This window comes from Miniopterus schreibersii, assembly GCF_964146895.1.
Source record: "Miniopterus schreibersii genome assembly, chromosome: 17".
NCBI classification, from domain to species: Eukaryota; Metazoa; Chordata; class Mammalia; order Chiroptera; family Miniopteridae; genus Miniopterus; species Miniopterus schreibersii.
This window is the reverse complement of record NC_138117.1, coordinates 43,361,681-43,383,920: the sequence shown is the minus strand read 5'-3', so window position 1 is coordinate 43,383,920 and position 22,240 is coordinate 43,361,681. Positions and strand designations below refer to the sequence as shown.

Genomic DNA, 22,240 nt, shown 5'->3' with positions numbered 1-22,240 from the left:
AAGTACAGAAGATAACCAGGGTGGAAAGCCCTGGGTGCCTAGCAGGGGGCAAAACTGGGAAAGCAAGGACCTCACCCCCAGGGTAACCTTTCCTCCCCTAGCATATTGCTGGTCATTCGGTTTAAACCCCATGACCTCTCTTCCCCTGAAATGTGACTAGTCACGGGACAGACCCTGTTGAAGGAGGAACAAGGTGCTTAAGAGTGGCCTCATTCGACTCCCATGTAGATCCTTCCTTGCTCAACCATTCTTTAAGCATTAAACCCTAGGGATAACATCTAGGCCTCAGTTGTGTTTCAGCTCCAGGCCAAGAAGAGCAGCAAAACCAGATGAAACAATACCCAGGGCTGATATGAGGACTAATGACCCTCTGCCCTAGTGCTGACCAATCAGTGGAGACCATGACCCTGAAGGGACACACCTGGAAAGCTGATAAATATTCTATTGAGACACTCCCCTGGAACCTCACATAGCCCCCCAAAAGCCCTTAGGATGGAGGACCCAGCGGGGCTCTTCCTATGGAGCACACCCTCGCATTTCCCTACCCCTTTACCCCTGGGCAGGTTTTCCTTGCCTCTCTCTTTCTAAGCTCCAAGGGCCTTTTTTATTTTTTCACTCTGACTTATTTCCTGAGCCCATTGCTACTATGGCTGACTTCTACCTCTGTGACTTTCTAAATAAACTTTCTCTTATAGTTTGAGTCTTGACTCTGAATTCTTTCTCAGCCAGAACTCAAGTTCTAAGGTGGTTGAACCAAGGTCCAATCACTGGTAACATTCTGGTGCCATTTTGCAGCCAACAGACAGAACCGAGACATCCGAGCAATGCAGCCCTGACACAGCAGAGGGCCCCATGCACAGCTGGTCTGCTGGCATGGCCAGTCATGTCTCAGTGTCTTGTGGTGACTGGCAGGGCAGTAAGGTCTCTGCAGGCCCAGGGGGCAGCCAGAGCTGCTGTGACATTCCCGAGTTTCCAGCTCTGCCCTCCTCCTCCCCACTGATCAGATGGCCTCCATGCCACATGGGCCCAGGCCACCCAGGACAGACTCTCATCCGCCTGTAAAACACACACTTAACTTCCAGGGCTAAAAGCCTTTTTATTTATATTTATTTATTTATTTACCTTATTCCTCATCTGAGGATATAGTTTTCCATTGCTTTCCAGAGAAAGTGGAAGGAGGGAGATAGAGAGAAACATGGACATGAGAGAGACACCACGTGTGCACCAACTGGGGCTGGGGATCGAGACTGCAACCGAGGTAGGTGCCCTTGGCTGGAACTGAACCCGGACCCTACAGTCCTCACGTCAACACTCTAACCACTGAGCCAAACCGGCTAGGGCCTGAATGCCTTTTTAAAAGAAAAGGTTTATGGGGCCCTTGCTAGCAAGAAAAAAAGAGACCAGGTCCTGGGGTAGGAGTATAACCCCCCACTTCCACCCCTGAGCCAGGAGGAGATGACTAGGTGTTGCCAATGTGAAGTTGACAGGCTCTTTCAGACATGAAGTGGGGACAGAGATGAAGTTGTTTGGAGAGAATCTGCACTGGCTACAGATAGGGGTGAGAAAGGTAAGGACCGGCTCTGGGATAGGCGCAGTCCCTGAAGAAGGCTTGGTTGCCCGGGAGGGTTGGGGATCCAGGTCCTGGATCCAAAGGCACCTGGCTATTCTCTCTAGATAATGGCAGGAACGGCCACCTGGACACTTAGCTCCTACACACATAGGAATGTGAATGGTCTTTGCTGGTGAAAGTTTAGGGGTCAGTGGTGATGAGCGGGCAGCTAAACAGGCATCTCAGATGGTGAGTAAAGAAAAATTAAATTTATTAAAAGGTGGTGGGGATAGCCAAAGGGAAGGGCAACACTGAGCCAAAGGGTGCTGGGTCCATGATGTCAGCAAAAGTGTACTTGGGACAGTGAGACAAGGACGAGCATAGAAGAGGCAACAGGAGAGCCTGGGCCAGGCTGCTCTGGCTCCCTGAGAAGTCGGAGAGAAGGGGTCAGGTTCGGGGGCCTTGGAGACAGGTTCAGGGGGTAAGCCCAGGATGAGCTGCTGCTGCCCATTGCTCTCCTGGTTGCAAGCCTGGTGGGGTCCCCTCAGATGGATGGAGATGGCACTGGCGTGCTCCCCTGGTGGGAAGCATGCACTGGGTCCTTTGTCCTGAGCATATTTATCTCTTTCTTGCAGGCAGGAATCTTAGGGGAGGTCCCAGAGGAGGGTCTCAATAGAATATTCACCAGCTTTACAGATGTACTTTTTCAGGGTCTTGGTCTCCACTGGTTGGTACCAGGGCAGGGGGTCATTAGTCGATGTATCTGGTCCTGAGGCAGCCACTTGTCTGGTTTTGCTGCTTTTCTTGACCTGGAGCTGAAATACAGCTGAGCTCTAGATGTTCTCTTTAGGGAGGAAAGCTCAGGGGGTCTAAACTGCACAAGCAGGAATATTCTGGGGGAGGACAGGTTACCCTGGGGACCAGGTTCTTGTTTCCCCAGTTTTGCTCCTTGCTAGGCATCCAGGGCTTCTTGCCCTGTTGAGTCTGCAAACCCGAGTTTCTGTACCTGGGTTTCTGTAGCTGGCCTATCTAACCCTTGGTTTTACCGAATCAGCAGCTTACCCCCTGAACCTGTCTCTTCCTCCCACCATCTGGCCCCTGTAATTTAATTTACAACATCTCAGAATTTTCTCCTTGCCACCCACGCTCCTACTTGGGTGGTAGGAGCTGTTTGCAGGGCTTTCTTACCCCCCCATCCACTCCCAGGCCTGCTCACCACCCCCTCCCCCTCCCAGGGCCCATGTGGGAGAACCCACCCCAAGAACCAGCTTTTTCTTTTTCTAGCAGGGCCCCCAGGGGCACTGCTCCTGGGCTCGGTCCCCTCATCCCAGACAGCCCACCCTCCTGTTAGTACCTTGCAGCAGGGCCGTGGTCACCCCTGGCCCACCCTTGCCCACTTCCTGGGTCTTTTGATGTCTTCCTAAGGAGCAGAGTGTAAGTGTGGTGTGCATGTGGATGGGGGTGCATGGGCAGGGATAGGATGGGGAGCATGAAAGGGCACTTACAATGTCCAAAGATTGAGCACCTGAATTAATCTCAAATATAATTATATTACTTATAAAATTGTAGGGATTTACGTTCCTTTTTTCCTTAAGTTTCTTTCTCTTAGGCCTTTGTGCCCGTACACTCCCCCTGATCTCGGACGAAGCAATTAAGGAGGTGAGGCAGCTGAGAACAAGGAATCAAGGTATCATCTTATCAAGACAACCAATATGCATGGTCAGGCCGACCCACCCAGGAGTCCAGATATCACCTCATCGAGACATCGCCAGACGACCAAGAACAAAAGAATGACGTCTGCGGACCTCAGGGGCTGCTCATAGCTGCATTCCGTTCCCAGCCTAGTTTGCCCCATATAACCCGATCCCTCAGGCCACTCTGTAAGACACGTTTTGGATGCTTGTATGCTCCTTGTCTTCTTGGTTGGCCTTCTCAATAAATGCTTTATATGATTCAACCCTGCCTCCCTTGAATTGGATACAGCGACAGGCAGCCCGAGCCCCACTGAGGCTTCCCGGTAACAAGCAGACAAGACAGAAAACAGAGCTGGGCCTCCTGGAGAAAGCTTCCCTGACACCCCACACCCTGTATGAGGTGCCCCACCAATGGCTTTCAGTTTCTGTGCCCCTGTAGTCAGTAGCAGGAAGCACTTGGCCTCACTGGCTCAATGCCCTCTGGCCTTGGGCCCAGTTTTCTTTCATGCCCTGAGTTCCAGGAAACTGAAACTCCTAGGCTCACTGAGCCATGCCCCTCCTCCGTCATGAGTCTGCGTGGAAAACGCCCTCCGCGGAACACAGCTTCCTCCTCGCACCCAGGGGACAGCCCCTTCCTCACTGAAGCCCTGCCCTCTTCCCTGAGGGCACTATGAGCCCCGCCTCCTCCGGTTGACCTAGAGAGGTTGGAGCTTTGCTCTGGTAGCCCAGGCAGGCCCCGGGGGAGGTCTTCAGCTACATGGATGATGTCACACAAACAGCAGGCTCCCTGTAAGAAGAAAAACGCCCTCGCCTTTCTGGCTCAGGGTCAGAGTGTCAGCCCGCAGAGTGAAGGGTCCCAGGTTCGGTTCCAGCCAAGGGCACACACCTCGGTTGCAGGCTCGACCCCTGGCCCTGGTTGGGGCACGTGTGGGAGGCAGCCCACTGATGTGTCTCTCTCCCATCGGTGTTTCTCTCTCCCACTCTCTCTGAAAAAGCGACGGAGAAAATATCCTCGGGCGAGGATTAAAAACAGAGAGAGGTAACTGGACTGATGAACACAGTGAGCAGGAGGGTCCCGGAACAGTCGGAGCCACGCCTGTGCAGGGATGCCAGCTCAGGAGAGGGGAAGGGCCCGAGAAGGGAGTGGAGCTAATGTTTTCAGGGCTTTCTAGGGGTGAAGGAGAACAGATATTGTCACCCCAAAATACACCTCTGATTTTATAGCCAGGCTATTTTTAACAAACAGGAGGCAAAAAAGAAGTTCTGAGTAGTTACCCTTTTGTAGGAGACATTTACATCTATAAGGGAATCTCCATCTGTAGAGGGTGTCTCTCCCTCCCCATCAGAAGAGACCTGAATCTCTAAAACCTTCACAGTGGGGAAGGCTGGACTTAAATCTGCATAATAACCACACCCTCTTGACTGTGCTTTTCCAGAAAACTTCCTGTAACTGACCCCCCTCTCCCCCCACACACAGATTTTGTCTTCAGCTGGAGATGGTATCGAAGGTGGTGGCGGGGGCCATTCTGAGGAGTTACTTGGTGTTCCTGGGTCTCTCCCATGTATACTGGAGGTACCCATGTTTTAAATGTCTGTTGGTTTTTCTCCTGTTAATCTGTCTTTTATCAGAGGGCAGGTCTCATCGAAAAACCCAGAAGGGCAGAGGGACAATTACTTTTCCCTCCACAGCGGCCTTTGCCGTCCTTGACCTTGGTGGTTCTGGTGGGTCCTCAGATGACAGGGGTGGAGGGGGGGCTGGGGTTTCACCCTCATAGTGTGGCTGGGTCATCCCTGTCTTCCCATGGCCTCAGTATTCCCTTCTGCTGGGTGCCTCTCTCCATAGTCCCATAGGAACCACAGTCTTCACCAGGCTCTGGAGCTGGGGCCCAGAGGATACACGGACCACTGGGAACCCAATTCTGGACTCGCCACCCCAACTGGCAAGGGCTGCGAGTTCAGAGGATCCGCATGGAGGACAGAATGGGGAGTGGGTAATGCTTAGCCCCATAGAGGCACAGGGAGGAGACTCTGGAACAGGGTCCCCCCAGAGTCCCAAAAGAAATGTGGGGAGGCAGGGTTGAAGTCCCTCTGTCCAGTCTTTGCAGTCCTGGGGAAAGGCTGTGGGATGACTAAAGGAAACCTCACCAAAGTGGAGTCAGGAGGCCTGAAGGGGGGGCTCTCACACTGTATCACTTGAGGGCAACTACAGCTCCCAATAGGAAGAAGCATGCCTCAAATTTCCAACAGGAAGTGTCTCTACTACTCCAGCAGGAGGAAGATTTTTCTCTTTGCCTGGAAACAGACCCAGCCAACGAGAAACCTCCATGACTAAGCCAATAGGTAGTGAGAACAGAGTGGAGAAATGGAGTCACTATGGTCAAGCTGCTAAATTGCTGAAATCAAGTAAGCAGAGGCATAAGGAAACAATTCTACTCTTGCTTTAACTGCCTGGGAACTTAAACTTTTGAAGTCTCCAGTTATGCTAGGAAATCTATATCATCTATCATCTATCTATATCTATCTATCTATCTATCTATCTATCTATCTATCTATCTATCTATCTATCATCTATCTATCTATCTATCTATCTATCTATCTATCTATCTATCTATCTATCTATCTATATCTATCTATTATCTATCTATCTATCTATCTATCATCTATCTATCTATCATCTATCTATCTATCTATCTATCTATCATCATCTATCATCTATCTATCAATCATCTATCTATCTATTATCATCTATCATCTATCTATCTATCTATCTATCTATCTATCTATCTATCTATCTATCTATCTATCTATCTATCTATCTATCATCTATCTATCTATCATCATCTATCATCTATCTATCAATCATCTATCTATCTATTATCATCTATCATCTATCTATCTATCTATCTATCTATCTATCTATCTATCTATCTATCTATCATCTATCTATCATCTATCTATCTATCTATCATCTATCATCTATCTATCAATCATCTATCTATCAATCATCTATCATCATCTTCTACCTATCACCTTATAGATAACCCTCTGATTACCTCCTGAAGGTCTTAGTATTGTAGGTGGCAGGAACAGCACCAGATGTTAGACAAGTGAGGTCAGACTGGACCTAGATTTAGCAACCTTGGTACTTTAGTTCTGGCTAGGAAAGAATTCAGAGACAAGACTCAAACTATAAGAGGACATTTATTTATAAAATCACAGAGGTAGGAGAAGTAATTCATAGAAGAACTGGACTGAAGAAACAAGTTATAGAGGCAAAAGAAGGGCCATTGTTGGAGCTTGGGAGTGAGGAAGGTAATGGTAATATGCCTGGAGGGGGTGGGGTGGGGGCAGGGAAGGGAAAGGTGAGGGCATATTCTCAGGAGGGAGAGCACTCTGGGTCCTTGGTTCTAAGGGTTTTAAGAGTGGAGATTTTAGGGGAGGTCCCAGGGGAAGATCTTAACAGAATATTCACCAGCTTTCCAGGTGTGTCTTTTCAGGGTCTAGGTCACCACTGATTGATTGGTCAATGCCAGGATAGGGGGTCATTATTCAATGCAGCTAGTCCTGAGGGCAGTATTGGTGTTGCTTGTCTGGTTTTGCTGCTTTTCTGGGCCTGGAGCTGAAATACAAAGGAGGCCTAGACATTATCTCTAGGGAGGAAATATCAGGGGGTCCAAACTGAAGGACCAGAGATATGCTAGGGGAGGAAAGGTCACCCTTGGAGTGAGGACCTATAAAAAGCCCTATGTACCTGGCCCATTGTCCTTGCTCTGCTCATGTCTAACTGCCTATCACATCAGGAAAGACTATTCCTGTATCCAGACTGCCTGAGACTACCTGAGATCTGAGAGATCACCATTTCTGACCAATCCTGAAGCAAAGAATGAAGGACTGAGTCTTCTCAAGAATGTACTTTTTTCTATAAGAACTCTTAGCTTTTCTTTCTTCTTGGGAATACTGTGGGTATTGCTGAGTTGTGCTTCTGGTTTGCAAACCCTAAGGCCCTTGAATAAATATTTATCATTTATTTGTAGCCAAAGCCTCCTGAATAATTTACACTCAGTGGACAGTGGCCACTACACTTAGAACTCCAGTTTCCTCCAGTGGACATTTTGTTTGTAACAACCTTTCCAACTCACCTTTTTCTCTGTAAAGTAATGCTCCTCTCCTTTGTTCTTCAGACTTGCCTATGGGTTCACCATAGCTTGCATGTCCCGAATTGCAATTCCTGTTATTCCTGAGTGAACCCATTTTGCTGGTAAAATAACTTGCTGTTTTGTTATTATAGGTCAATAGGCTGTATATTAATAGGGAGAGATTCAAGACTCCTGCCTCTGCCCAGCCCTCCAGGGAAGGGTGGAGGGTCACTTGGGGGAGTCTGAGCCCCACATCTCTCCGGACCCAGAGTTATGCTCCCTCAAGGGCTTAATGTGAGAAGAGGCCCAGACCCACACCCCAGTACCTGTGTAGGTAAGAGTGACTGGAACCCACCCTTCCAGCCTCTGAGCCCCTCTCCTCTTGCCCCCCAGTTCAGGCCTGGAGTGCCAAGAGTGTACCGTCCTATACCCTGGCCTATGCTCCACGATGCCCTTCCCATGGTCACTGGGACAGTCAATGTGGGTAGATTAGTGTTCGATGACATTCCCATGGGTGGGGTTCCAGGGGCTCCGCTTTGAGCCCCCCTGTCTAGTGGAAGCCTGGCCTAGGGGCAGAGTTCAGGGACCTGTATGGCTGACCTAAGCCTCAGCTGGGTCCCAGGGCAGGTGGCTGCTCTGCACTAGCTGCCTTAGTGTCCCCACTGGCTCCTGGGCTTTCTGGAGGAGGGATCATGAGGCTGGGGGCAGGCAGCAGAGAAGTTGAGGAATGAGAGGGAGGGGAGTGGCCTTGGGTTGGGTGTGAGAGGGTCTGAAGGCCCTCAGTGCCGGTGTCCTTGTGCTCAGGAAGGAGCCCAGCTATGTCAGAAGGGGTGGGCTCTTTCTGTCCAATATTACAGAAAGGTTCCAGGAAACCTCCCTGTACAAAAGTGGGATGGCAAATGGACTGGGAGACTGAAACACTGAATGACCACTGTTTAAAGGACCTGAAAAGGGTAGGAGTGGGGAGGGCTCTGCTCAGCCTGGGGCCTGCCCCCTCTGGGCTGTGCCATGAGCCTCCTACCCACTCTGCCCTGGTTGTTGTATTGGAGGGGTGAAGGCAGATGTTACTGTGCACAGGCCTCAGGGTTTCCATCCACCTGATGCCATGTGGATGCCCAGGGGACAGTGGCCACACTGGCCACTCCTGTCCCAGCTGCCCCACCCCCAGGTCTAGAACTGTGGGTGCTTACTTCATCCTCACACCCCTCACCCTGTGCTTTCCACCTGTTTTCCAGATGTTAAATCCTTTCCACCCAAAGAATTCACATTTCATTCAGATTTCTCCAGGGGGCTGCCCTTCCTAAACCACTCCTCAAATCACCCCTTATGAGGTTATTACCTAAGGGGTCCCAGGAAACTCCCTGGGGTAGGGCTCAGAGGGCTTGCCTGCCCACCCCTGCCCATGGACCCCTTCTGGGTGCTTGTGCTGTGGCTGAGCCAGCAGCCCCAGGGATGGTCTTGGCACCACCCCCTCCAGTGGGGAGCAAGGCAGGGAACACAGAGGCAGATGGATGTTAAGGACTGGGAGGAGGTGGTGCAGGGCTCTACAGGGCCGTCAGGGGTGTGGGCACCATGGGAGCAGGGGGAGACTGGTCAGGACTGCTCTGGTCCTCAGGCAGGGGCCAGAGGATATGGAGCAGCCTGTGAGGACAGGGGCTGTGAGCCCCCCACCCCATTGGACACGCCAATTCACTCCCAGAGACCCCATCTGTGGGTGGAGGCATGAAAGTGGGGGTATCACCTGGGCACTGAGATTGGGGAGTCTGGGCTCCTGACCAGTGTGCCCAGCTGGATAGTGCTGTGCCTGGCCCCTCATGGCAGCCTGGGCAGATACCGGAACAGAAGAGACTGGGGTACGAAGCCCTGCACAGGCTCCCCTCCCCTGCCCTTCCCCCCTTCTCCCCCTCCTCTGTCTTCCTCTCCTCCCACAGGCTGCAGGTAATCAAAACTCAGGGCCTTGGGCTCCCTCTCCCACCTCCTCCACTCCCTCCCCATACCCACCCAGCCTCCCTCACCCCAGCACACAGCCCCCCCCCAGGGAGGGGCAGCAGAACCTGGAGTGGCACCAGCTGCCCCAGAAGGTCGGGGCCACCTCAACCCCAGCCCTAGAAGGACTCAGTCGCCCACCCAGGCAGAGGCAGCACCAGGCCTCCAGGGTCACAGACACAGCAGAGCAAGTGGCTGCAATCTTCTGGGCCTGTTTCCACTGAGCAAACCGGGGACACCTGTACCCACCTCTCACTGTAGTTGCAGGAAGCAAACTGACAGGTTAGTATCACCTGGGTAGGAGTAGGAGCTTAGGTTAGTGTCAGCAGGCAGAGTTGTTACACAGGTATTCTGCCACTGAGGCCAGCCCTGTGGCTCCTGGGTCCCCAGAGTCAATTCCAAATTCCTGACAGTGACTTTCCTGTCCACCTGTGCAGCTTCCTCTCTCCCAACTAGGCCACTGCCCAGCCCAATGGCCTCACTGGCCTCAGCCCCTTCAGCAAAGCTGCCTGTGGTCTGAGTGAACAATGTGGTGATTGCGTTTTACGTGAGGACTCAGAACTTGGATGGTCATAGCCTGACAATCACCGGTGGTCCTGGCGGAGGACATTCTGATCCCTCGCCCCTTGAATTCTTTTGTTTTTAGTGCTGGTCTGGCCCACTCAAGTGATTCACATTTTCACTGCCTGATGAGTCTCAACCAGCCTGCTCCAGTGTTGACCAGGCCTGAGGCTCTTTCCCTTAGTCTTCCCTCTGGGTCACCCCAACTTCCTGGGGCAGACCCCTTCTCGACCCATCGCCACTGGCCGTCCCCCTTTGGTGGCCATGGGGACAAAGGCACTGAGCTCGTACTTTCACAGCGACCATCCTGTGCAAAGCTCCTCACCTGCCCCTGACCTCAGGGATCCTGAAAGACAGGCCAGAATCTTGGTCCCCATGGTGACCACCGTCCCATGCCCCTGGACACAGGCACATCGGAGCTTCTGGCCAGCCTGGGATGGCTTGGGTTGGGAGCTGAGTGGATAGAGCACCTTGCTTCCCTCATTCACTCATCCTGCTCTTGCCCACCGGCCCAGCCAAAGCCCCTTGGCTGTGAACACACGTCCCCCGCAGCAGAGTCCGTAGACAGTTGCCCTGGGTCCTTACACCCATAACAGGTTTGCCAAGAAAAAATGGGTGTGCAGCAGAGATGGCTGGGGGCTTGGGGGCAGCACCCCTGCCCTCCAGCCAAGGTCTAAGGCCTTCTCCAGGGGAGCCCCCAACCTGCTCCCATAGGCCTTTGGGGCAGGTCCTGGCCATGCACTCACTGAGTGAGTTTCCTCCTGCCCAACCAGGTTTTCTGTCTTCTTTGGCCCAATAGGCCCTGGAATTCTGGCCCCAAGTCCCAGGTCCCCTCAAGTTCTCTTCTGTCCAACCTGATTCCTCCCCTCTTCCCAGAAGCACGCTGATTTCCCTCCCTGCTTCTGACCAGTCCTATCTGAGAGAGAACTTCCCACATGGCCCTGCTCAGCCTGGGGCAGGAGAAAGTGGAAGACATGGGGTGAGCTCCCTTCTAGAACCATGGGCAGCTAGCTCTGGACTTGGAGGTCCCTCCTCCCACACTGTCCCCAAGTGGATCTCAGTGAGGAGCTGCACCACAGAGGCATCCCCAGACCCCCCACACTTGGACACAGCTGGAATGGGGGTTGCCACAGCATAACAGGAAGAGGTGGGTGGGAACAGCTGTTTATTTGAGGCACCAAAGAAGCAGGAGGGCTCCAGTGTGGGGGTGTGGGGTGGGGCATGGGTGGGTGCTACTGCTGGATTGGGGGTGGGAGCTGATTCCCAGGCCCACAGTGGAGACCTGGAGGCGGCTATTGAAGTGAGTGGAAAGTGAAGTACAGAAATGCCTAAGACCGGGCTCTGGTGCTGGAGCTCAGGGCTCTAGGGCTGCTTACCCTCACCCATCCCCCAAGCACGGCCAAAAGGGCTATACAGACACACCTGTCCATACAGCTGGGTGTCCACACCCACAGCATGTTCCCCCTTCCAAGCCACTGTCTAGGATGGACAGGGCCCGGATGGGGACACGGCCTGGGGCTTAGGTATCCCTCCCAGTGTGTCCCAGTGATGCAGCTATGACTGCTGGACCCACAGGCTCCAGGAGGACCCTAATTTGAGGAAGGTCACATCATTGACCCTGGAAGTGAGGGCAGCTGGCCCCTCTGGGGGCAGGTATAGGTGCAGGGGACAGGCCTGATGGTGGGGACTGAGGCCGAGGGGGTGGGATCAGGCAGGGTGAGGAGTCGAGGGGTCTGGCTGGGGCTGGGCTTTCCTTCCTGAGCTGTGGGAGTCAGGGCCCGGCACAGGGTCCAGGTGGTCAGGGGCAGAGCCGCAGCAGAGCTGACAGCAGGCTGAGCAGGAGCCCGAGGCCAAGCACGGTGGTGCTGGCCCGCAGCCCGCCATCAGCTGCGCTGATGTTGCACAGGAAGCTCTGGCAGCAGTGGGTGCCCATGGATGCCACACCGATGTTGATGCTGGGGGGCGCAGGGCAGACTGGGGAGCAGCCCTTGTTCAGGCTGTGGCCCAAATCCACAATGTTCCCTGCACCGGAAAAGGAGGGTGAGTGGAGAGGCAGCAGGGACAGGATGGGGTGGGGGGAGGCCTGACTGCCTGGCCAGCACTCACCGACGCCAGCAGCGGCAGATATGGTCACGCAGTAGTTGTCAGAGTCAGAGCAGATGGTGGGCTTCAGGCAGTAGAAGTTGCTGTTCTGATTCGTGCAAGAGAAGCACACCAGGGAGTGGGCTGTGGAAGAAGGGGAGAGGCTGCAGAAGATATCCAAGTGCAGGGTGTAGGGGCAGGAGGCAGGAGGAATGGCTTGGAGGGGGAGAGGGGCCTCCCAGGTTGCACAGAACAGGTCACAGAGAGACAGGCTCGAAGGATGTGTGGACACCACTCGGGAGAGAGGGGTAGAGGGAATCCAGGAGGAGAGCACAGCCACCCAAAGGCAGGGGCCCCAGGGCATCTCACCTTGTTCCACACCCAGAAGGGCCACCAGCAGTACAGGCAGGAAGACCTTCATTCTGGGGGGCACAGGCTCCTGTGTAGGTCTCACACGCTAAGAAAGCCCCCTGCTTTGAAGAGACACAGCTGGTTGGAGGCTGGGACCCTGGCTCCCACCAGCACAAGTAGCCTGGTGACCCCACTTGTAGGGGGGCTGCAGCTTCTAGCAGTAGAAAGGGAACATAGGGCCCTTCTGCTCCATCCTTCTCTCCTCATGCAGTGCGGACTCCTAGCTAAGACCCCTCCCCAAACCTGTGGCTCTTGCTGCTGGGGGTACAGCATCAGTAGAGACCAAGGGAAGCCAGAGTGGCTGCCTGTGGTCCTGGGGGTGGGGGATGGTGATCAGAAATGCTAACTGGCTTCTAGAACTTACCACAGGCCAGCTCCACGCTTGCCATGGGGACCCAGGGGCTGAGCTGAGCACCTGCTTAGGGCAGCTTTGGCAATGGGGAAGCTCAAGCCTTCTGTGTGTTACTGAATGCTGGAGACCATGACCCCATAAGGACCTGCTATTCCCCAATTTCATGGCTGGGAAACAGGCTCAGGGAGAGCCAGTGGCATGTTACAGGTGGGAATGGGCACAGGTGAGTTTCCGCCTGTGAGTGTGAGTCAGTAGGGGCTGCCCTGTGCCTTCCGACCCAATGGGCAGAGACCAGTAGCAGTGGGTGGAAAAAGCACTTTGAATGTAACTAGCTGAGGTTCTGGTCCGGTTTAGTAGGAGGCACAAAGTGGGAGGAGGAGTATGGTGCCTTTTTCAGGGGGCAGCTGTGGGCAGGGGAAGAGCATTCCCTGCCTGGGGAGGCAGTTTCTAGGCACTGGGAGGAAGAAAGAGAACAGGCTTCGGGAGAGGTTGGTGGTGCCCCTGAGAATGGGCCCCAAGCCTCTCCTGCCCAGCCCTGGAGTGGGTGGACATGCCAGGCCCAGCTGGGACCTGTCCCTGGATCCAGGTGGGCGGGCGGAAGAAGCCTGTTTCCCGTCTTCCCTGAAGTGAGGTTTGGGCGTGGAGGAGCCCTGAGCTGTCCTCAGGGAAGCTCTGGTATTCACAGCCACGAACAGTCCCAGCAGCCCCGCAGCCCCGCAGCCCCGCAGCCCCAGCAGCCCCAGCAGCCCCGCAGCCCCGCAGCCCCAGCAGCCCCGCAGCCCCGCAGCCCCGCAGCCCCAGCAGCCCCGCAGCCCCGCAGCCCCGCAGCCCCAGCAGCCCCGCAGCCCCGCAGCCCCGCAGCCCCAGCAGCCCCGCAGCCCCGCAGCCCCGCAGCCCCGCAGCCCCAGCAGCCCCAGCAGCCCCGCAGCCCCAGCAGCCCCGCAGCCCCGCAGCCCCGCAGCCCCAGCAGCCCCGCAGCCCCGCAGCCCCAGCAGCCCCAGCAGCCCCAGCAGCCCCAGCAGCCCAGCAGCCCCAGCAGCCCCAGCAGCCCAGCAGCCCCAGCAGCCCAGCAGCCCCAGCAGCCCCAGCAGCCCAGCAGCCCCAGCAGCCCCAGCAGCCCCGCAGCCCCGCAGCCCCGCAGCCCCGCAGCCCCGCAGCCCCAGCCAGGCCCCTGGCCAAGTGGGTGGAAAGGCCTGGAGTGGATCGGCACTAGCAGGGTCAGGAAGGGGGCAGCCGGGCACTTCCGGGGCCAGACGGGGCCAGACTCCTCACCGCCCCCAGGCTCGCGGGCTGATTTCTGGGAAAGCTGGGCAATCAGTGACTCGGCCGGCAGGCGAGGTAGGAGCCTGTCCTGGTCCCCAGAGATGAGAAGGGCGGAGGTGGCCCCGCGCACGCCCGGCCCCTGGGCGCCCCACGCGCCGGCGTAACCTATGTCACACGGGGCGGCGGCGCTGCTGGGCAGGCTCCTGCCCTAGGGTGATCTGATCCAGGGGCGCAGTTCTCCCCGCCGCCGCCTAGATCCCAGCCCCGTCCTAAGCCGGGAAGGCTGACGCTCCCCAGTCCCCACGGAAGGCGTCACGCGGCGCCCAGGGCTGCGTGACGGCCCCCGGTGCCCGCGCAGCTCGGGGCCGCCGGCCGGGGGGCGCGGGCGGGGTCTGCGCGCTGCCGCCCCCGAGCTCTGGGAGCGGGAGCGCGGGCTGGGGTCCGGGCGCAGGCTCAGCGGGCCGAGCACGGGCCCGCCGCCGCCCGGCTCCCAGCCTCCCGCCCCGCTCGCGCCCCCCGCCCCCTCCGTCTCCCGCGCCGCCTGGGCCCCGTCCCCGCGCGCTGCGCCCGCCCCGGCGCGGCCCCGCCGCTCACCCGCAGGACGCAGCCCCACGGCGCGGACCAGCAGCTCGGCCTGACTCGCGCGGGCCGCGCGGGCGGAGGGAGGCGGGCGCGCGGGCGGGGCGGGGCGGGCGGCGCGGGCGCGGCGGGCTTCCTGGCGCCGGCGGGCGGGGGCGGCCCGTCGGGCCCCGGCTCGCAGGCCCCGCCCGAGCTGCCGGTCCTCCTGGCCCCCCGCGGGCCCTGCGGGGGTGGGGGGCGCTGCCACGCGGGCTCGAAGACGCACAGGTGCGGGCCGTGAAGGGCTGAGCACCGGGCGGGGATGCGTCGGAGGAGGCCGGCGGGGCCGTCACAGGGCTCCTCCCGCGGGCCGGGGGCGGGAGGCCTTGGGGGGGCTGGCCCCTCGCGGGGCGTGGCGGGTGACAGGACCTGGAGCCGGGCTGGGCTTCTGCGGCTGCTGGCCCGTGGCGTGGGCAGAAGCGATCCCCGGGAAACCCGGCCACACCGGCGTCCGGCTTGGCAGGCTCCGGCCGCTCCGCCCCTGCGGGCAGGGCCTCTGTGGCTCCCGCCTGGGCCAAGACCCTCTGCCCCATGGACTCCAGCCTTCTGTGTACCCGCCGGACCCGCCTCGTCTGAAGCTAGGGGTCCACTCACGAAGCCAGCCTGCCCTGACCCCGGCGCAGAACCCACAGGCCGGTTAGAACGACGCCTGCGGCCCCGGCCCGACTGCGAGGCCTTCTGTGTGCCCAGGTGCCCACTCAGGGCCCTGTCCAGCGCATAGTCACGGAGCACCTGCTGTGTGCCGCGTGGCCTGAACCCGCACCCGCACCCCGTGCCCAGCGGCCGCTCCTGCTCCTGGCTGGCAGGGACCGAGACCAGCCCCCTCCACACGTCTGTGAGTCTGGGCCACCTGTGTGTTCCCCGAAACTCGCACCTCACACTTAAAACAACAGGAAACCACCTCACACTATTATAGCACATCGCCTGTCAGGAGCTGTCACCCTGACCTTTTTGCTCAGCTTTTCTGGGTCTTGGCTGTGCCACAGTGAAAGTGACAAAGGCCACAGTGAAAGTGACAAAGGGAAGGAGTTTCTTAACTGTACACAGGGGGAGGGGAGACGAGGGGAAGAGGAGAGGTCTGAGGCAGGATGGCAGGATGGAGCTGGGTGGGAAGGACCCTGTGACGGCACCAGTCCCATGGGCAAGGTCTAGGGGTACGTTGGGTACCATGTGAGGAGTGTGCATGGGTGTGTGAGTGCATGAGAGTGCATAAGAATGTGAGTGTGAGTGTGAGTGTGTGTGTGTGTGTGTGTGTGTGGCACATGCATAAGTGTGTCTTCAGAGTCCTGGAGTTCTGGGATCCAGGTCAGCTCCTTCCATGGTCTTCTGTGACCTCGAATGACAGGAGTATGGGAAAGGTTGGCTTGGGAAAGCTTTGGGGCTTTTCCTTTGGAGGCTGAAGTCTAGGCTCTGTGTGTGTCACAAGATGTTCCCAGCCCAGGTGTGGTGACACTGTAGTGGTTCCATAGCATTGGGGGTGAGGGCCCCGCTGCCCACAGGGACATGGATGTGCAGCGGGCCTTTGCCCGTCCAGCAGGCCTTGAGTCTGGGCAGGGCTGCCACATCCCACATCCATGCAGTGGCCGCCTAGCATCTTATCCTGAGCTTTGGGCTTTTCTTCAGTGGGCATGTGGTGCTCCCCGGGAGAGGAGCGCTCTGGAGCCCCTGCCCACCTGTCTAGGCTGGAGTGGCACTGCCCATTGGTGTTTGTCTGGGCTACTTGCTTGTTGCCTCCCCCCAGAGCATCAGCCCTTGAGGCCAGAGGATGCTGTTTCTGTGTCCAGCAAGCAGACCACCTCCGGCCCGTGGCAGGTGCTCAGCAGGGATGTGTGGGGTGAAGGCATGAGTGCACTTTGACTCACAGGACCCTGTGGCTTGCAGAACAAGCTACATTAGGAGGGGGCTCTCATGATTTTGAGCAACCAAGGTCAATTCACAGTGTCCCCAAGGTCCCTGGCATGGATCAGACAGGAGACTCAGGCATCCTTTGAAAATGTGTCTGACTGCATGGCCGAGCCCCCGGTTTGTGCGATGCCAGGTTATTACGTAATCTGTGGGGCTATTTGGAAAATCATGGGGGACAGGGTGGTGGTGATCCTGGCATGCAGTCCAGCAGGTACATCTGAGAGGGTGGCTGTTGTGACCACATTAGCCCGCTGCCCTCAGATTGCCCTCCAACTTGACCCTGCTGTGACCCTGTGGCCTCTCTGTTCCACACAGACCTTAACATCCGACTTTGTGCTCCAGGGCCATGGGTCATAAACCCCAGGAGTTCTGAACATCCAGGCCAGCACCTGCAGTGCTCTTGTATCTCATAGAGGCAGTTCAGACTCACTGTCACCTGTTCCCCACAACCCAGGTGTCCGGCCTGCCAACCAATGCTTCCCTGCTGGGGATGACATTCTTGTAACCAGGCCTCTGAAGCTGGGGAGACAGGTCTGAACTCGCCAGGTGTGTACTCTCCAGTCACCTAGGTCTGGTTTGCACATCCTTAGGTATGTAAGTAGGCGATTTGGTTGCCTGGGTCTCTTTGCTGGAAATGTGTGGGACAGTGGCCATCAGGGTGTGGCTTGGGCAGGAGCTAGTCAGTGGTCTTGTCATGGCCCAGAGTTCTGTGGCCACCATAAGGTGGAGAGTTTTGGGGTGAGATTTGATCAGAGTTGGAACTTTCCATCTCCCCTGGGGCATGGAACCACCCACCTTACAGGGTCACAGGGGACCTGCCAAGCAGTGACCTGGAGGGTGTGGGCACTCTGGCTTTGTCCCTGGGGTGGACGGGAGGAACTATGGCACACTCAAGCCCAGGGGTGGGGTGGTATTCCAAGTACCCTGCCCCCGTTGGTTTCACTGATTTTTGTCTCACTTCGAGATCTGGGTTTGGTCTCCACGTTCTGTCAGCACCCTGTAGCTTTAGCCTTTTGTCATCTGGGCCAGTTCCTGCCTGAGGATGTGCTCTCTGAGGATTTCTTGTCCCTAAGACTAACCTTTCACAGGCAGAATATAATTTTCCCTGGAAGTGTGGCAGGTCGTCCGTGCCCACCGTCCTCCGGATTTCAGGGTTCTAACCAGGAGGAATTCAGCATCTCCTCTGTGCTCTGATGCCGGTGCAGCAGCTTTGGCTGGGCCCCATGCACACCCAAGGTGGGACTGGGCAGTGGGAAGGCTACAGGCTCCATTCCAGCACACCCTTGGTCCCCGGGGTCACCCTCCGCACTGCCGGTCCCCTCTCCTTTAGGTACCTGGGAAGCTCTGGGCTTGCCAAGTGCGTTGGGCTTTGAGAACTGACTGCCTACTTATGCCCTGCCTCCCAGCCCCTTAGCACAGAATGCTTTTTCCTTTTCTACCCTGCTTTGCCTCAAAGCCCCGGTCCTGAGCATGGCTCAGTGGGTGGAGGTTGGTGCAGCCTTGGCTAAATGTCTCCCACATGGGCACTTCCTAGGAGCTGGTGTTCCCCCATCTGCAAAGGGCCCAGCCCCTGCCTGCAGCTCTGCCTGGTGCCAGCACCCACCCCCCCTCCATAGGCTGCCTGCTCCTGGGTCCCCATGCTAGCCAGGTTGGTCCAGGAGGCCCTGGAATGATGCTCTTTGGCCCCTAAATTTCTACTCCCCTTGCCTGTATCTCTTGATTGAGCAGGGACCCTAGAGCCAGACATATAGGCCTTAGACCTGGCTGGGCAGGACCCTGCTACTTTTGGCTCTAGCTAGCAAGAAGGCCATTTTGGCAGCTCAGTGTGCAGGGGAGCAGCCTGAGGAGCCGGTAAGGTTTGCTGACAGTGTGACCTTGAACTCCCTGCCCAATCTCTGTGGGCCTAGTTCTCAGTCTCAAAGGGGAACCTCAGCACACTCGTCTCAAGCTGGCTCCCACCTCTCTCAGAAAACAGTCCAACGTGTTACCGTGACTTTGGTTGGAGCCTCGGCTCCAACCACCAGGGCCTCAGGCTCTTCCTTCAACTCACACTCTCACCTCAGGGTCTTTGTGTGACTGTTCTCAATCCTGGAACAAGAAGTCCACTCCAGACCTCCCTGGCCTGTGTACTCACTTCTCTGCTCAGGCATCCACCTCAGGGAGGCCTTCTCCAGCTCCCCAGGTGACAGCCCTCCCCCTCCTGCGTGGAGAAACCCAGCACTTCTCCCCCCTCTGAATACTGCCTAGTGTGCACTACGTGCTCCGTCAGTAGCTGGGTGAGGACATTTGAGTGAAATACAGCTTGAGAGATGGTGTTGTGGGGACAAGAAGCCACAAACTGAGAATTTAGAAGCTTGGTATTTGAGAGGATGGCATTGCAGTTCCTTTATTCACCTAAGGCCACTGGCTTCCTGTATGCATAACCTGAGACCTTCCAAGAACTGCCTGGTGGCCAGCTGGGTGTAGGAGTCCTATGAGGCTCAGCAAGGAGACAGCTGGGTTTTGTAAGTTTGCACACCCAGCACAGCTCTCTGAGAGAGGAGCTGATAATACGCTCCAATCCGCCAGGGTATTTTTCCCAGAAGACAACGAAGACACCTCATCTAGATGACGGGTTGTCCTAGTAGGATGTTAAGGATCTTGAGAGTGGAGACCTACATTGTAAATTTCTCCTGGTTAAGGAAAGAGATTGGAAAATGGTGATGGTGGAGCTGGCTTACCTGTATAGAGATGGTGATCCAGAGAGGCCTGCTGGGGCTAAGGACCTGGAGGCTTACATTTGTAGATGGGGGATGGAAACAGAGGGTCAGGGCCTCCCTTATAGCAGTGCCCATGGGAATGCATGGAGAAGACACCACCTCTTACTAGGCAAAAGTCCTATATTCCCACATCTCAGCCAGGCAGTGGCCTTCCAGATTCCACCTCCACCAAGTTCTCAGCCCTCTTAGGGGTCCCACGGGCCCCTGAGGGAGGGTCCGGGAGGCCCCGCAGAGCACCAGTTTTCCGACAACCTGAGAGCGGGAACTGTGTCCCTGTTCCTGGCGCTAGCACCCTTCCCGGGACTCTCGTGCGCTGTTTAGTGGCCAAACGCTCACTACACCCTCCTGAAGTCTGGGAGGCCGGCTGGCTCTCCATTCCGTGTATTCGGTGGATTCTCTCACAAGGCCCCAGGGACTGGCCAGCAGCTGCTTTCATCTCCGAGGCCTCTAGGCCATTCCTGCCCTGGGCCCTGGTCAGCACCCGCAGGCCACCCAGCAGGTCCCCCCAACTTGAGTCTTGGGGTTCCTCCCCTCACACAAGCAAATCTGCTTCAAGCTTCACAAAGTGTCCTGGGGTGTGAAAGAGACCGTCTGTGGGGACGCCTGCTGTTATCCTGCTGGGGAGTGGGCCTTGGATGCCAAGTCAAAGGCTGACACCAGGACACTGCAGCTTGGCCTGGGTCCCAGCTTCACTGGAGAGCCTTGTGTGGCTCTGGGCTCCATCAATAGAGCAGCCACCAAAGGCCAGGACTGATCCTGCACCACATGGGGGGCAGAAATCCTCCATCTGTGGCCACTGGGAGCCCAAATGGCTGGAGGCTGGACGTGCCTCTTACATAGACTGTTGCTTCCAGCAGTTTCCCTCCAGACTCTGATCTCAGTTCAGTTCTCAACACCCTCAGCCTGGCCAGTGAGTTTTCCATCAGAAGAGGTTCACTCTGGGCAGAGCTGGCCGGGCTCAAGCACCCTCCAGGCCCAGTCAATGTCTGAGCAAGAATACGAATGAGCTCTGTGGCCGCCACACTTGGCCAGCAGGGGGCAACAGCTGTGAGCTGCTAGCATCACAAGATTTTTGCAGATGAGAGCTTGTAAAATTTCTGCTAGGTAATGCAGAAGACTCACCCCTCAGCATCCCAAATGGGAAAGGAGAAAGTCCACAGGCTGTCCTCAAGTCCCAGCCCTCGGTGATATGATGGAGTAGAGTCTGCCCTCCCAGAGGACCCGTTGGTGTTCCTGGAAGTGCAAAGCTACATGCCCTTTGTCCTTGGTCACAGGGCCCACTGGATGGCTCCCTACACCACCCCGTATCTCCAGCTGACTACTCCACACCACAAAGAAGGGAGGGGAAGTAAGGGGAGAGGACAGAAGGGTGGGGAGGGTGTCAGTTCAGGTGCTCTGGGAAGCAGGCACGGGGACAGTGAGAGGTACAGGAGAAGACTGGCAAGGAAGATGGTGGGGCTGGGGGAGATGAGAGAGCCTGCTGGCTGTGATGCAGGGCTGCAGGGCCGAGCCCCCAGAAGGAGGGAGGGAAGAAGACTAGACTGGGGAAGAAACCTGGGGCTGGAGAGCAGCTGGATGGAATCTGGCAGGAGATGGGGGCCACTGAAGGCCTGGCTCCTGTGCCTGCTCAGCACTGACAGGAAGGACAGGGCTGCTATAACTTCTTCACACAGGCTGTTACTTGAAGGGACTTCCTTGGATGCCATGGAAGGGAAGATGGAAAGTGTTTAAAATGGCTTTGTTGTAACAACATTTAATCTATTGTCTGTCTCATGGCTCTGAACTTTTCACTCACCTCACGACTTAAGGGTCAGGCAACAGAAGAGAGTTTCCTTGGGTCCCTGACAGTCCTGAGCCAGGCCTTAGCCTGGGTCCCTGGACAGTTATCTCTGAACTGTGGATGGAACTCAGGCTGCGGATGACGCCAAGCCTTGGTCAGTGACCCCATGACCGTGGTCAGGGACTGGCCACCACCCCACCCAACCCAGCCACAGTTCTCCCCTTCCTGGGAGACTCATGCCAGAGCGAGCACACTTTTATGAAATTTTGAGCAAAATCTACTGTAAGAAGTATATTTTAAAATTATGACCTATATATATAAACTCTTACTATGGGTGCACTTTGTATTTTCCTATTCTGTCCAGGTTACCTCATTCCATTCTATTTTTTATTTTAAAAAACCTAGTCAAAAGCCACTATATCGATTTTACCACCCACAGTTTGGAAAGCAAGACGTTAATTTTTTGGATGACTTCTCAGGACTTTCTACAGAGAATAGAAGTGATTCTACTGTAACAGAGCATCAAGTTTGAGAAATAAATGGAATGTTAAATGGAAATGAACTGATCTAGGCCATAGAAGATAGGACCTGACCACCTGCCAGGCCATCTCCCCACCTGTGGCTTCATTGATCACCACAGCCTGACTCAGGAGTACCCCACAGATGCCTACACCTGGGACCCTCCTGTGTTCTCCATGCTGCCAGTGGACTGGGGAGAAGGCTCGCGTGTGTGTACCTGTGCACATATGCACACGTGTGAGTGACTGGTGCAGAATGGAGCCAGGAAGCCTCTGGAATGCCTCTTGGTGCCTCAGCTTCCCTTGAGGAGCTCCTGTATCCAGTAGTGAAACCACCGCCTGTCCTGATGGAGCTCAGGGCCTTGATGGGGCAGGGACCAGTGTCCACCTGGAGACTGACAGACTTGGGTCAACTTCAGCCTCCCCATGAGATGTCAGGGTGACTCAGGGAAGGAGCCAGCATAGTCTGGGGCAGGGTTGGGGGAGGCCTTCTGAATGGGGGAGAGAGGCAATAAAGATGGGGCAAGTCAGAAAGGGGCAGAGACAGGCCAGGTGAGCTGAGACAGGAGTCCTGGGTGGGCAGCAAACTTTTGCAGAGTGAATGAGTGAGTGAGTGAATGAGTGCG

The 22,240-nt window shown here is 56.3% G+C and overlaps 1 protein-coding gene across 5 annotated transcripts; it reads right to left on the bottom strand.

Annotated features, from left to right (window-relative positions):
* Window positions 1–11,074: 11,074 nt before the first annotated feature.
* Window positions 11,075–14,760, bottom strand: LY6E (lymphocyte antigen 6 family member E). 5 transcript variants are annotated; one of them, XM_081116419.1, is made up of 4 exons: window positions 14,629–14,760; window positions 12,378–12,478; window positions 12,033–12,152; window positions 11,075–11,948 (listed from the first exon to the last, which is right to left on the bottom strand). In XM_081116419.1, the coding sequence occupies exons 2-4, from the start codon at window positions 12,427–12,429 to the stop codon at window positions 11,725–11,727; spliced, it is 396 nt and encodes a 131-aa protein (XP_080972545.1). In that variant the 5' UTR covers window positions 12,430–12,478; window positions 14,629–14,760; the 3' UTR covers window positions 11,075–11,724. The 5 variants fall into 5 exon arrangements, with proteins under 5 accessions (XP_080972545.1, XP_080972547.1, XP_080972546.1 ...); XM_081116421.1 differs by having other exon boundaries at window positions 12,378–12,573; window positions 14,629–14,703; XM_081116420.1 differs by having other exon boundaries at window positions 12,378–12,481; window positions 14,629–14,694.
* Window positions 14,761–22,240: the final 7,480 nt, after the last annotated feature.